The 12,693-nt window shown below is 37.1% G+C and overlaps 1 protein-coding gene across 7 annotated transcripts in view; it reads left to right on the top strand.

Moving 5' to 3' along the window:
* UBR5 (ubiquitin protein ligase E3 component n-recognin 5) overlaps window positions 1-12,693 on the top strand; it is a 125,081-nt gene that overhangs the window by 74,595 nt on the left and 37,793 nt on the right. For 6 of the 7 annotated variants that reach the window (XM_074353060.1, XM_074353059.1, XM_074353058.1 and 3 more), the window contains exons 23-34: window positions 1,700-1,851; window positions 2,282-2,377; window positions 2,752-2,875; window positions 7,391-7,488; window positions 8,291-8,439; window positions 8,937-9,028; window positions 10,024-10,170; window positions 10,260-10,378; window positions 10,461-10,587; window positions 10,680-10,809; window positions 11,921-12,081; window positions 12,198-12,437. In XM_074353060.1, coding sequence (XP_074209161.1) covers window positions 1,700-1,851; window positions 2,282-2,377; window positions 2,752-2,875; window positions 7,391-7,488; window positions 8,291-8,439; window positions 8,937-9,028; window positions 10,024-10,170; window positions 10,260-10,378; window positions 10,461-10,587; window positions 10,680-10,809; window positions 11,921-12,081; window positions 12,198-12,437 — 1,635 coding nt within the window. The remainder of the gene's footprint in view (window positions 1-1,699; window positions 1,852-2,281; window positions 2,378-2,751; window positions 2,876-7,390; window positions 7,489-8,290; window positions 8,440-8,936; window positions 9,029-10,023; window positions 10,171-10,259; window positions 10,379-10,460; window positions 10,588-10,679; window positions 10,810-11,920; window positions 12,082-12,197; window positions 12,438-12,693) is intronic. The other variant, XM_010955786.3, reaches the window with a different exon arrangement.

The raw sequence follows: 12,693 nt of genomic DNA, 5'->3' as shown, positions 1-12,693 counted from the left end.
CTAGGCCCAGTAGGCATTGCGTTTGTGACCCTGGTGTAAGTGTAAGCATTCTTCTTGATAAGCCCAAAACATGCATTTGTTTTCAGGTTATTTGCAGTGCCTCCCTGTTACTGCTGATTTTCTTCTCTCTGTTTTGAGTAAGACACATTAGGATACCGAGTGTCTATATTGAGCTTAATTAAATTGTATAGGAGCATCACAGTGTGAACAGTCACCCTGGTGTGTGCTGTTACCGGTAAGGAGCCTGCCATTCTCTGTGGGTGATATCTTTGGACAGGGAAGTGACCTTGACTGAAATAATCACTATAATCACTGTACCCTGCTCCCTGTCATATTATAAAAACTCTTTACTCAGATTTCTAAATTGGGAGAGAGAAGACACTGATACCATAAAAGAATTAACTATAGGTATTTTTAATAGTGCATACTATAATAACTAATATATTTTTGAGACATTAAAATTTACTTTGCAGAATCTTCCAAAGAATGTTTCTCTCCCCAAAGGTACATCATCTTACACAAGCCTTATAAAATAAATGTGTTCCTGAAAGTAGCCTCTAAAAGAAAATCTTGTAAATGTCTTTTAACAAATTTTCCTTATAAAATTGAAAATGTATTGGTATGGAAGAACCACGTTTACCCTTGGATTAAATAATACTTAGAATTAGAGATTCAAACATCAATACAAATCTTTCTGAGTTACTTACTTGCAGACGTATAATGTACCTGGTAAGGTGTTAGGTCTTTCACATCAGAAATGTCATGTCTTTGGGATTAAATCTGCCTGGGAGAAAGAAGTCCCCTATGTGTTGCCTGGCCCTTAAAATTGAATTTTTACTCTTTATTCATTTAGAAGCTCTAAAATTGTGGCCAAGTGAAGGGATTTGCCTTATGTGCTTTCTCTTAATTGCTGCTAGTTCTTAATGTGTTAATTTCGTAGCCTTTGTAAGCTTTCATTCAGAGGTATAGATTTTTGTACAGGTAGTTTACCAGTTCCCCTAATGAGATCTGTGTTTGTGATGATTTATTTATCTTTTTAGTGATGTGCACACCTGTGCAGTTTTTTGGGTTTTTTTTGTTTTGTTTTTTTTTTTGTATAGCAGGAGAAAAAATAAATCACACCCAGACATTAATCTGATGACACAGTTTATAAGCTCCAGTTCCATTCATTAATTTCCTTGGGATAAAGTTGTACTGTTAAAATAAATTTTTTTTGTATAAAAATAAATCTAAATTGGTCTTTGTTTAAAACTACTTACTGTGTGGATATTCATTCGCTATTGAGATCACAGAAAAGGGGTTTAGTAGGCTAATAGTATTGGTTTTGTGCTAATCAATATGTTCGCTAATGTCTACTATTAAACCTAATTCTTACTGATGATAAACAGGGGACAGAATTTTTTTGTTTTAATGTTCAGCTGTTCATTTATCTTAATTGTATGAAAGATTATTTTCTAATCTTACTTCACTGCAACTTTTGTTCCCTGTGCTTAAGTTTGTGTGGGAGCTTAATGTAGTGGTTTTAGTGCTGAACTGGGTATTGACTTACTCTGTGATTCCAGAATTGGCATTTGTACTTCATTTTCCTGCCTGGAGTATTTGCTTATAGAACAAACTGATCTCAGATGAGAAGTTCTGTGCACCTTGTCATTACATTTAAACGTGGTAGTGAGCTCTGATTTTGTCCGTGTTCTTCTAGTTTGAGATTACGGGAAATGATGAGACGTTCGTTGAGAGCAGCTGGTTTGGGTAGACATGAAGCTGGAGCTTCATCCAGTGACCACCAAGATCCAGTTTCACCCCCCATAGCTCCCCCTAGTTGGGTTCCTGACCCTCCTGCAATGGATCCTGGTAAGATCTGACATTTTATTAGCTTTTAACAAAAAGACAAAGTCATGAAAGAAAAGAAATAAACATTTCAATGGGATATTTAGAAATCTGAAATAATTAAAATTAACATAATACTATGACTAGTTTGTAAAGATTTGGTTTAAGGGGTTTGTAACTTAAAAATCAGAATTCTAGAAAGTCTTGTTAGATATTCCTTTTCTACGAAATATATATGCCTATACGGGTAAGAAGCCAGCGAGTGATACATAGATAAGTTAATAATTTGCCAGGTGGCTTCCTTCTATTATAGTTCGGAAAAGAAGTTTCCACTTAAACCTCTGTCCAATTTGACTTCAGGCTTGCAGAGAAAAGCCTTAAGGCCAGTTAAGAGAACATATTAGGGATATGTTGCTTATAATGATGTACATCCTGCTGTTCTGTTTACTGAAAGATGGTGACATTGATTTTATCCTGGCCCCTGCTGTGGGATCTCTTACCACAGCAGCGACTGGCACCGGTCAAGGACCAAGCACCTCCACCATTCCAGGTGAGAATCTGTAGTTTTATTTGCCTAAGCATTTGGAAGATAAAAGTACACCCTGTGTTATGTAGGTTTCTACAGATCTACACTTTATCTCAAGGAAACTTTTCATGGCTTGAAAAGTATTGAATTCTCTAAATTATCTTCCATATATCAGTGAAATTGTGTTGTATATGTACATAAATTTCATCAATTGAAATTTATAAAATGTGTTAAAATGTGTTTACATTCTCTGTAATGAAGTTATTAATTTATTACTAATACTAGAGTATTTTTCTGGGGATTTATTTAATAGATACTTGGTATATTATCCAAGAATATTCTTCCACTCTGTCTTGTTTACTCCTGTTTTGTTACCACGTGGATCTGCTTCATTATAGGTCCTTCCACAGAGCCATCTGTAGTAGAATCCAAGGATCGAAAGGCCAACGCTCATTTTATACTAAAACTGTTGTGTGACAGTGTTGTCCTGCAGCCCTATCTTCGAGAACTCCTTTCTGCCAAGTAAGCAGTTGAATGTACTTTTGATAGGAAGATTTAGCTTAGCTCCTTTTATTGTTAATATATGGACAGTTATCTTAATTGAGTTTAAAATAATTTTTCAGCATCTAGCATTGTGTTCTCTGTGTTACTAAGCTCTCAGTGAGGCCTTCTCAGGATGATACAGATTTTATGTTAGCTCGTTCAGGGTGTGCACTTTTATGTCAAGAAGAGCACAGTATACTTAGTCTCAAATCTTGAATCCATAAATTAGTTATATTTGTCACCTGGAGAAGTTGAAAATTTTACAGATTATTCCCCAGGTTCTTTACTAGAAGTATGACTCAGCAGGTCTGGGATGAGGCCTGGAATCTGTAATTTGAAACTCCTGATTCTGATGGTTTCTTTGGAAATCTTTTTGGCTAGCAGAATCACTATGAGATCATAGAGAATTTTTGATAAGTGCTCTGTTGTAAATGCTCATTAACCGTTAATAGATTGCATCTCTACTTTCAGCATGATTGTTTATCTTCCTGTACAAACTCATAGTGATGTGCATTTTTATTACAGTTTTTAATCTGTGCCCAGCTCTGCTTGTGTTAACTCTTACTCTGGATGTAACTGTCTGGAGTAGGTAGTATTATCCGCACTTTACATTTGAAGCAACGGGAATAGAGGTTAATTAATTTGTCCAGGGTCACAAAACAAGTGAGTGGCATGGCTGGAATTCCAGCCCTTTACTCAAGTCATTTATTGGTTCTAATTGCTTCCTGGGTGGCGTCTTAAGGATTTTCTATCTGTGGTATCATGTCACCTGTAAGTACTGATAGTGTTACTTCTTTCTTTCCAATTTGGATGCCCCTTCTTTCTTTCTCTTGTCTAATTACTGTGGCTAGGACTTAGAATACTTTGTTGAAAGCAAGTGGTGAGATGGGCTTCCTGATCTGAAAGGAAATGCTTTCAACTTTTCACCTTTTATTATGATGTTGGCTGTGGGCCTATTATAATAAATGGCCTTTTTTACGTTGAGATCTGAAGTAAGTTTCTTATAGGCAGCTTATATATGAGTTTTTTTTTAATTCATTCAACCACTCTGTCTTTTGATTGGAGCATTTAGTCCATTTACATTTGAAGTAATTATTGATCAATATGTACTTACTGCCATTTTGTTCATTGTTTCTGGTTGTTTTTATAGTTCTTTTTTGTTCCCTTCTTATTTTGCTCTCTTCTCTTGTGATTTGATGACTGTCTTAAGTGTTATGTTTGGATTTCTTTTTTCAAAATGTATATATTAAATGTTTTTGGTTTGTGGTTACCATGAAGTTTATATATAGCAACCTATATATGTGTGATTGTTTTAAGTTGCTTATCTCTTAAGTTGAACACATTCTAACAACCCTGCATTTTTAAAACTGCCTCTCTTACACACACGTGCATGGTTCTGACGTGCTATTTTACGTCTTTCTGTCTTGTGTGTCCCTTAACCGCTTACTGTGCACCTAGCTGGTTTTACTGCTTTTGTGTTTTAGCTTTCCTTCTAGCTTTCGTACATGGTTGGTCTACTGTCTTTACTGTATGTTTGCCTTAACCAGTGAGATTCAAGACTTTTGTGTGTGTAATTTTTATATTTCTGGTTGTAGTCTCTTCTTTTCCTCTTAAAGAAGTCCCTTTAACATTTCTTGTAAGGCCAGTTTCGTGGTGCTGAACTATTTTAGCTTTTGCTTATCTGTAAAACTCTCTCCTCTGTACCTGAATGTTAGCCTTGCTGGATCAAGTATTCCGGTTAATTCACTTCATATAATTCTTGTTCTGGGGTTTTGTCATATTCCTTTGTTTGGAACATATTCCTCTGTCTCCTCATTTTGCCTAATTCTCTTTGTTTATTTCTGTGTATTAGGTAGCTCACTTACATTTCCTGATCTTGGAGAAGTGCTCCTATGTAGGAGACATCCTATGGGTCCAGCAGCACAGTCCTCTCGGGTCACCAGAGCTGATTGCTCTAACAGTGCCTCTTACGTGGGCCGCGTGGCCTTTCTGCTGTGGCCATGCTGCTAGGCGGTGTTGGTTCCTGGCATGACTGGCTGTGCAACTCGGGATCCTGGGGCTGGTGCCAGCCTGCTGGCTAGTGGGGTTGGGTCCCAGCAAGGCTGGCTGTGCAATCTAAGGGGTCCCAGGGCTGGTGCTGGCCCTGGCCTGCTGGTAGGTAGGGCCAAAGGAGCCTGGGTATAGTACCAGCACGCTGCTCGGGCAGGTGAGCCCCAGGCGCTAATAGGCTAGAGGTAGCCTATTAAGTATCATTATGGCACTTGTCAGAACCAGTGTCACCAAAATGACTACCACCAAGATCTGTGTTCCCAGGCAGAGGCTCTACAAGGTCAGCAAGTAGGCATAACCTAGGCTCCTTTGAGATTCCTGTGTGAGATTTTGTATGTACTGTTTACGAGCAGAGTCTTTGTTTTCTACAGCCCTCTGGCTCTGCTGTTTGCAAACCCTGTTGACCTTCAAAGCCACACCTCTGGGGTCTTGTCTTCCCAGTGCAGGACCTCTGGGCTGGAAAGCGTGATGCCCCTCAGAGAGAACCCCTCCAGCTGTGATATATTCCTGTTTATGGGTCCCCTGTCCTGGGGGGTGGGTATCGACTACACTGCATCTCTGCCACTCCTGCTGATCTCATCGTGGTTCCTTCATTTTATCTTTAATTGTGGAAAATCTTTCTGCTAGTCTTCAGTTCGTTGCTCTGTAAGTAGTTGTAATTTTGGTGTGCCCGTGGGAGGAGGTGAGCTCAGGCTCTTCCAATTTTGTCATCTTGGCCACAGTCTGAATCGTTTTTACTGGACTGTTTTTGGCTGTATATTAAGTGCTAGGAGAGTACATCGTTGAACCTCACTCAGTTTGAGCATCACAGTGATGGGGATGCACGTGCATACGTGTGTGCATGCGTGTGTGTGTGGTTAAGATGAGGAGTTTTAAAAAAGAATGTTTATTATTTTCAATTGAAGTCATCTCTAATCCCAAGTGTAGGTGGTTGGATTTTCTTTTATAATATCAGCTAAACAATGTAAATTTTGATAAACTTATCCTGTTTAGTGAAGATGCAGAGGATTCTGTTATTTTTAACCAGATCATACTTAGCTGAAGAGAGAAGTAGTATGAAAATTTTCTTGGTTGGTTGTTTTGTTTTTTAAAAATTGGAAAACATTGCATTGCAGAACACAGCTTTATTGCTGTCATCTGGTGGCCCATAATCAAACTGGGATATTAGACATTTGTAGCATGTATGTTATTTGGGGATAGGAGGGACACATAAGTGTATTTTGGAGTAAACAGAAGGGAGAAATGTTTATTTTGTAGTCAGAAGCATCATAAAGATAAAGTTTGAGTAGAACCACGAGATAGAGGGAGAAGAGGAAACAGTAACATAGAACTGGAGAAGTATGAATATTTTAAGAAACAGTAACTCATCCAATTACAAGTGGAGGATTAGAAGAGAGGAACAGCTGGTGGATCTGGAGAGAGTAGATTACCGTCACCACTGTGGTCCCCATCCTTGGCTTAAATCCTCTGAATAATAGCCTTGGTTAGACTGTAACAGTATCAAAGTGGGATTATTGGAATAGAAATGAGATGGTGGCATAAAAAAGGGATTAAAATAGGCAAGAGTAGAGACTAGAGTCAAGGCTGTTTTATATGTCTGTTATAGCCTTTAATATGTGTTGCAATAAACTGAACTAGTGAGTTATTGAAAATGAAAAAAAAAGGTGCAAAAGTAAAAAATACTGCTTAGAAGAAAGACTTCATGAAGAACCTACAATTTTTGTGTTAGTTACTTGGGACAGGGATACTGTTGGAGAACGTAGATAAGTCAGGTAGAGAGCAGGTCTGGGGAGAAAGATGATTTGAATTTTAGACGTGCTGACTGTTAAGTGTCACCAGGAAGTCCCAAGTGGACGTACAAGTAGACAGTGTAGATGTTGGAACTGTAGTGAATTGCCAGAGAAGTGGTAGTTGCTGTGGTGGAAGAGAGAGATGCAAATGGCTGAGGACCGACTTTTGGGATATGCGAAGGATCTGGAGGAAAGAGAATTTCAGTGTAGAACATTTAAGGTACGTTTTTAAGAGGAAATTCTTAATAATAATAGCTAACTTTTTTTGAATACAGGCTTTTTACTAGGAGTTGTGCTCAAACCTTTTAAGTAGTAATTTCTTCAGTCTTCATCACAGTGTGGGAGGTAGGGCCTCTTACTGTGCCCGCAGCTACAAGGTGCTTACTCCAGAGCGCTTGCTGGTTTAGTTTAGTCTTTAGCGTCACTAAAGCCAGGACAGGACAGCTTGGTTTAGAGGGAAAAGAATTTCACAGAGGTAGCTTTCTTAAATGATACAGCTTGAGACCAGAAAATACCACTGATGATTATCTTTGAATGGTGAGATATTATTTAATAAAATAAAACTAGTTTTTTGTTTCATCATGAACTTTTTTTTAAATCAGGAAGGAAAATAATTGATTATTAATATTTTTATGTTCAATTTTTCTCATCTTAGGGATGCAAGAGGTATGACCCCATTTATGTCAGCTGTCAGTGGCCGAGCTTATCCCGCTGCAATTACCATCTTAGAAACCGCCCAGAAAATTGCAAAAGGTAATTTATTTCAAGTTCTAAATGAGTTGCTTATTTTTTAATTTGAATAGATTTTCTTCTGTAATTATTCAGGCCTTAATTTCTATATGGAAGTGATGTAATTGATTAGAAACTCTCAAGATAATTCCTTTGCATATGTATATAAAGTTCATGTTTATCCTTTTTTTAAAGTATATTGTATCTTCTAACTTTCCATCAAAAAGCAGCTGTTACAGATTTTTTTAATTAAAAAAAAAATTCCGTAATGGATTGTGTAATGATTAATCTTTTGAAAGCCAAGATGGCTTACTTACCAACCTGTCAGCAGTGAACTGGTGGTAGTGATAAAATTTTATAGGAAGAATAGGCCAAATGCCATTGTTTTTTCTGACTTGGATTTACTGCTTAACAGGAAGCATTAAGGAATACCAGTTCCAGCCATCCAGTCTTTAAAATATTTAAGTTGTCTTTTAAAAAATACTAGCTATAAATAATTTATGTGATTGTCTGTAATTTGTTAAATAGAGCTAGAACTTGAAACGTAACTGCATAACACAGAGCTGAGGCCTTGGATGGCTGATGTGTGGTGTGTTTGTATTGTCCTTATATGTGGTTATGGTGCAGTTACACTTTGCTTTACTTTGCACTGGAATTGACTGGATTTCCTTTCAGTGTTGACTTTGTGTATCAATTTATTTTATTTATATGTAGTAGTTACTGATATATACTGTGTAAATGTTACAGCTTTTCCTTTTGAGGAAAGTAGGATGGCTGTAATTAAGTCGTTTCTTGATGTATGAGCTACTGTTTTCCATCTTTTTAGCTGAAGTATCCTCAAGTGAAAAAGAGGAAGATGTATTTATGGGAATGGTTTGCCCATCAGGTACCAATCCTGATGACTCTCCCTTGTATGTCTTATGTTGTAATGACACCTGCAGTTTTACGTGGACTGGAGCAGAGCACATTAACCAGGTAAGTTATTTTATATTTCCCTATATTTATGCTGTCTTCAGGTTTTCTTTTTTCCCTTTCATCATCACTGGAGTTACAGTTCCTAGCTTTGAAATTGCAAGTCTGATACGTCCTTTTACTCTTGAGTTATAAAATTCTCCAAAGAAAATTAATTTGTATTTAACTCCTAAATAAATGAGGCAAAGGAGTTGATTGTTAAATTAGTTATAGGCTCTCATAAAGATTAGAAATATTTACTGGCAAGTGTAATCTGATTCACAGCTCTTGATATAGACTTTTTTTTTAATAACTGTAATACTTTTTCTTAATGATACAAATTATTTTTGCTCTTTTGGTAATAATTTAATTCCTATTTGTATACCCATCTGTGCCTGTTTCCAGAACACATTCATTTTTCTATATTGTTATTATGATTGTTTTAGAAAATACAGAAATAATTAGTGTGATGAGATATACATATCAGTATTCTTTTAAAAAGTATACCCTTTTAATTGTAGGATATTTTTGAGTGTCGAACTTGTGGCTTGCTGGAGTCACTCTGTTGTTGTACAGAATGTGCAAGGGTTTGTCATAAAGGTCATGATTGCAAGTAAGTGTGATTCTAGTTTTACTTAATACTGTAAACTACCTAGGTTCATGTTGCCATATTAAAGTCATCTGTAACAAGTCATGCTTTAATTGTTTCATAATTCAGAAAGCATAAGATTTCCTAAAGTTGCTCACTTTCTTAATTTAAAATGTACTTTGAAATGTTTGTTTGCTAGTTCTAGGTGGCACTGTTTAAATACAGTAGCCTAACATGCAGGAAATATGTGATCACACATTGTGACCAGGATCAGATTAGTCTTTTGAGAAACACATCTGCAGAATGTTTTGTCTGTATTCTCCAGCCAAAGGCACAGGACCCCTGGAGAGGGTTTGTTAGCAGGAAATCACTGCAGATATCAAGAGAATCATGGTGAATGTGTGGTCTGTGCCTTGTTTACTTCTTAAGCTAAACATAATAACCTTCGTCTAGTAATAGAGTTACCATGGCCAGTTTGTTAGGCCTCAGAAGCGGTAAGATACCCAGCACACATTTGCAGTGCCTTGGAGTCTCAGTGGGGACGTGAGCTGTAGCTGTGCTACAGATGTGTAGATGTGATGGTTGAGAATTGATTTGTAAAAATCATCTTTTGTGCTTTAAAATAAATAATTATATAGGACAAGTGGGCAGTTTCTATAGATACAGCACTGATATTTATGACTTTTATTAAAAGAATTTTGGCTAATGTTTGTCTCCCTTATTTTAAACATCTAAAAGTGATAGCCTACTTATGGATCCATTGCTTACTAAGTGTACTCACTGCTGGATGCTAGGGTGGTGTGGACAAGAGTCAAGATATCTCTTCTCACGTGTTGCTTTATAGACTTCATACCACGGAAGTAATCTGTCTTGTTATGTATGCATTGACAGTTAACACTTTGCAGTTACAAGTCAACAAGGCTTCTGTCGAGTTTTAAAGAGTTATGCCTCTATAATTTCAGTATAGACCTTGTATTTTTTAATTTCAGTTTTTGTCCTTGTGTATGAATTCTTTCTAGACTCAAACGGACGTCACCTACAGCCTATTGTGATTGTTGGGAGAAATGTAAATGTAAAACTCTAATTGCTGGACAGAAATCTGCTCGTCTTGATCTACTTTATCGCCTGCTCACTGCTACTAATTTGGTCACTTTGCCAAACAGCAGGCAAGTAGTAGGATTTTTAGGACATAAGTCGCAAAAGCACAGCACATCTGAGCACCCTTCCCCCCTCACACCAACGTGCTGTTTTGCAGGGGAGAGCACCTCTTACTGTTTTTAGTGCAGACGGTTGCGAGGCAGACTGTAGAGCATTGCCAGTACAGGCCTCCTCGCATCAGGGAAGACCGCAACCGAAAAACAGCTAATCCTGAAGGTGGGTTAATTTGGCATTTATGACACACAGGAAACGCAGTATGTTTATTTCCGTCTTACCCCCTGTATCTTTTTCTTTATAGATTCGGATATGCCCGATCATGATTTAGAGCCCCCAAGATTTGCCCAGCTTGCCTTGGAGCGTGTTCTACAGGACTGGAATGCTTTGAAATCTATGATTATGTTTGGGTCACAGGAGAATAAAGACCCGTATGTGTTCATTAAAATTTTGTAAGATAAATATATTTCCCATTGTTAGTGTAGGTGATTACAGTGCATTCTGTCCTTCTTTCCCCCTCAAGTCTCAGTGCCAGCAGCCGGATAGGCCATCTTTTGCCAGAAGAGCAAGTATACCTCAATCAGCAGAGCGGCACAATTCGGTTGGACTGTTTCACTCATTGCCTTATAGTCAAGTGTACAGCAGATATTTTGGTAAGTCCTTCGGATGGTTATTTACATGCACATGAAAAAGATGTGTTTTTACATAGCTTCCCAAAACTCCGCAAAGTTCTGGTAAGCTCTAATTAAATAGTACATTAAGGGGAGTGGAATATTGGGGTTGATTTAAATTTCTCGTTTAAATCAATAAATCAATCAATGGAAACTTCTTTCATTCCAAGTAAAAGTCCTAGAATGTATTAAAAATACAACACTATAAGAATGTATGAAGCAGTGTTCAAAATTATTAGCAACTCAGTGCAAAATTTTTTAAAATACCCTTTTTTGCTGTGAAATTAGAAAATAATATAAACCACAGAACCCAGTGCTGATGAGGTTATGGCAGAAAGACACTAACGAGGTGGTGCTGCATTTGGTGCTCTTTTGGCAAACACCTTGGCAGTGTCAAGAACCATAGAACTATCATTGCCCTTAAAAGTTGTCATAAAGAAATAATTTACAAGGTGGGAAAGAACAAACTTGTGTCACAGAAGAATGTAAAATTAAAAAATAGAAATACTTTATGGAGCTAATAATAGAGGACTGTTGAATCAAATTACAGTCCAGCCACTTACTGAAATGTAATGCAGCAATTTAAAAATAAAGGTTATTTTAAGTAACATTTGAAAAACAACAACAGGGAAAACAACGGAAATTGGGTGTTCTTTGTAATTAACAACTATCTTATAGACCATGTGTAGACGTGAGACTAGAAAGTAATAATAATGGTTAAGTGAGAGGGGTGGGATTATGGATTTATTAATATAAATATTTGAGTCTGCTTTGCTGTTTTGGGAAGTACCTTATAGTGAGTGAAATATATTCTTCCTCTGATTTGATAAATTGAGTATTGTTCTTCTAAATATTAATTGATACACATAGGACTATGAGGCTACAAACAAAAAAATCAAGCATTTAAGACCCTCTGTTGGCCAAGTGTAGTGATGGGCACGTGGCATAAATTAATCACTGGCATTGTAAATATTTCGGTATTTTATTTTTTATTATGAAATGTTAATACTGAAAACACGTTAGAACTTTGTACTTCATGAATGTTTCTAAGCATCTTATCTCAACATTAATAGAGTGATTACTGTATTTGAAGCTTCTAGATACTCTATTAGGTACACTAGTGAAAGAACTGCAAAACAAGTACACACCTGGACGCAGAGAAGAAGCTATTGCTGTGACAATGAGGTTTTTGCGATCAGTGGCAAGAGTTTTTGTCATTCTTAGTGTGGAAATGGCTTCATCTAAAAAGAAAAAGTAAGGCATACTTTTTGATTTTGGTTTTTATATCATTTTGCACACTTTTTTTGTGATGATAAAATTCTGTATATTAAAGGATTCAAAAGAGTCTTGTATTTCTTTTTTTGCTCTAGCAACTTCATTCCACAGCCAATTGGAAAATGCAAGCGTGTATTCCAAGCACTGCTGCCTTACGCGGTAGAAGAATTGTGCAATGTAGCAGAGTCACTGATTGTTCCTGTCAGAATGGGGATCGCTCGTCCGACCGCACCTTTTACTCTGGCGAGTACCAGCATAGATGCCATGCAGGGCAGCGAGGAGTTATTTTCAGTGGAACCACTGCCACCACGACCATCATCTGATCAGTCTAGCAGGTAAATTTCTACCTGGTAACAGCTTCTGATTCATTCTTCCTCTGGAAATGCCACAGTTGGTTTACTAAAACCTTTGCATAAGCACTCAGGTGGTGTACATGATCATTTGCCTACAGAGGATAAAGATTTTACTTCATTTGGAACGTATGAAAGCGCTTCGAAAATTACAAGTGTCTACACACGCAAAGCAATAGATGTATAGTCTTGAGTTTCATTTTCTGTTTGGAAAGGCATCATTTTTATTATGCCAATAAAG

The sequence above is a fragment of the Camelus bactrianus genome, chromosome 25, assembly GCF_048773025.1.
Source record: "Camelus bactrianus isolate YW-2024 breed Bactrian camel chromosome 25, ASM4877302v1, whole genome shotgun sequence".
NCBI classification, from domain to species: domain Eukaryota; kingdom Metazoa; phylum Chordata; class Mammalia; order Artiodactyla; family Camelidae; genus Camelus; species Camelus bactrianus.
The sequence above is the reverse complement of the archived record's forward strand: the minus strand, read 5'-3'. Positions and strand labels throughout refer to the sequence as shown.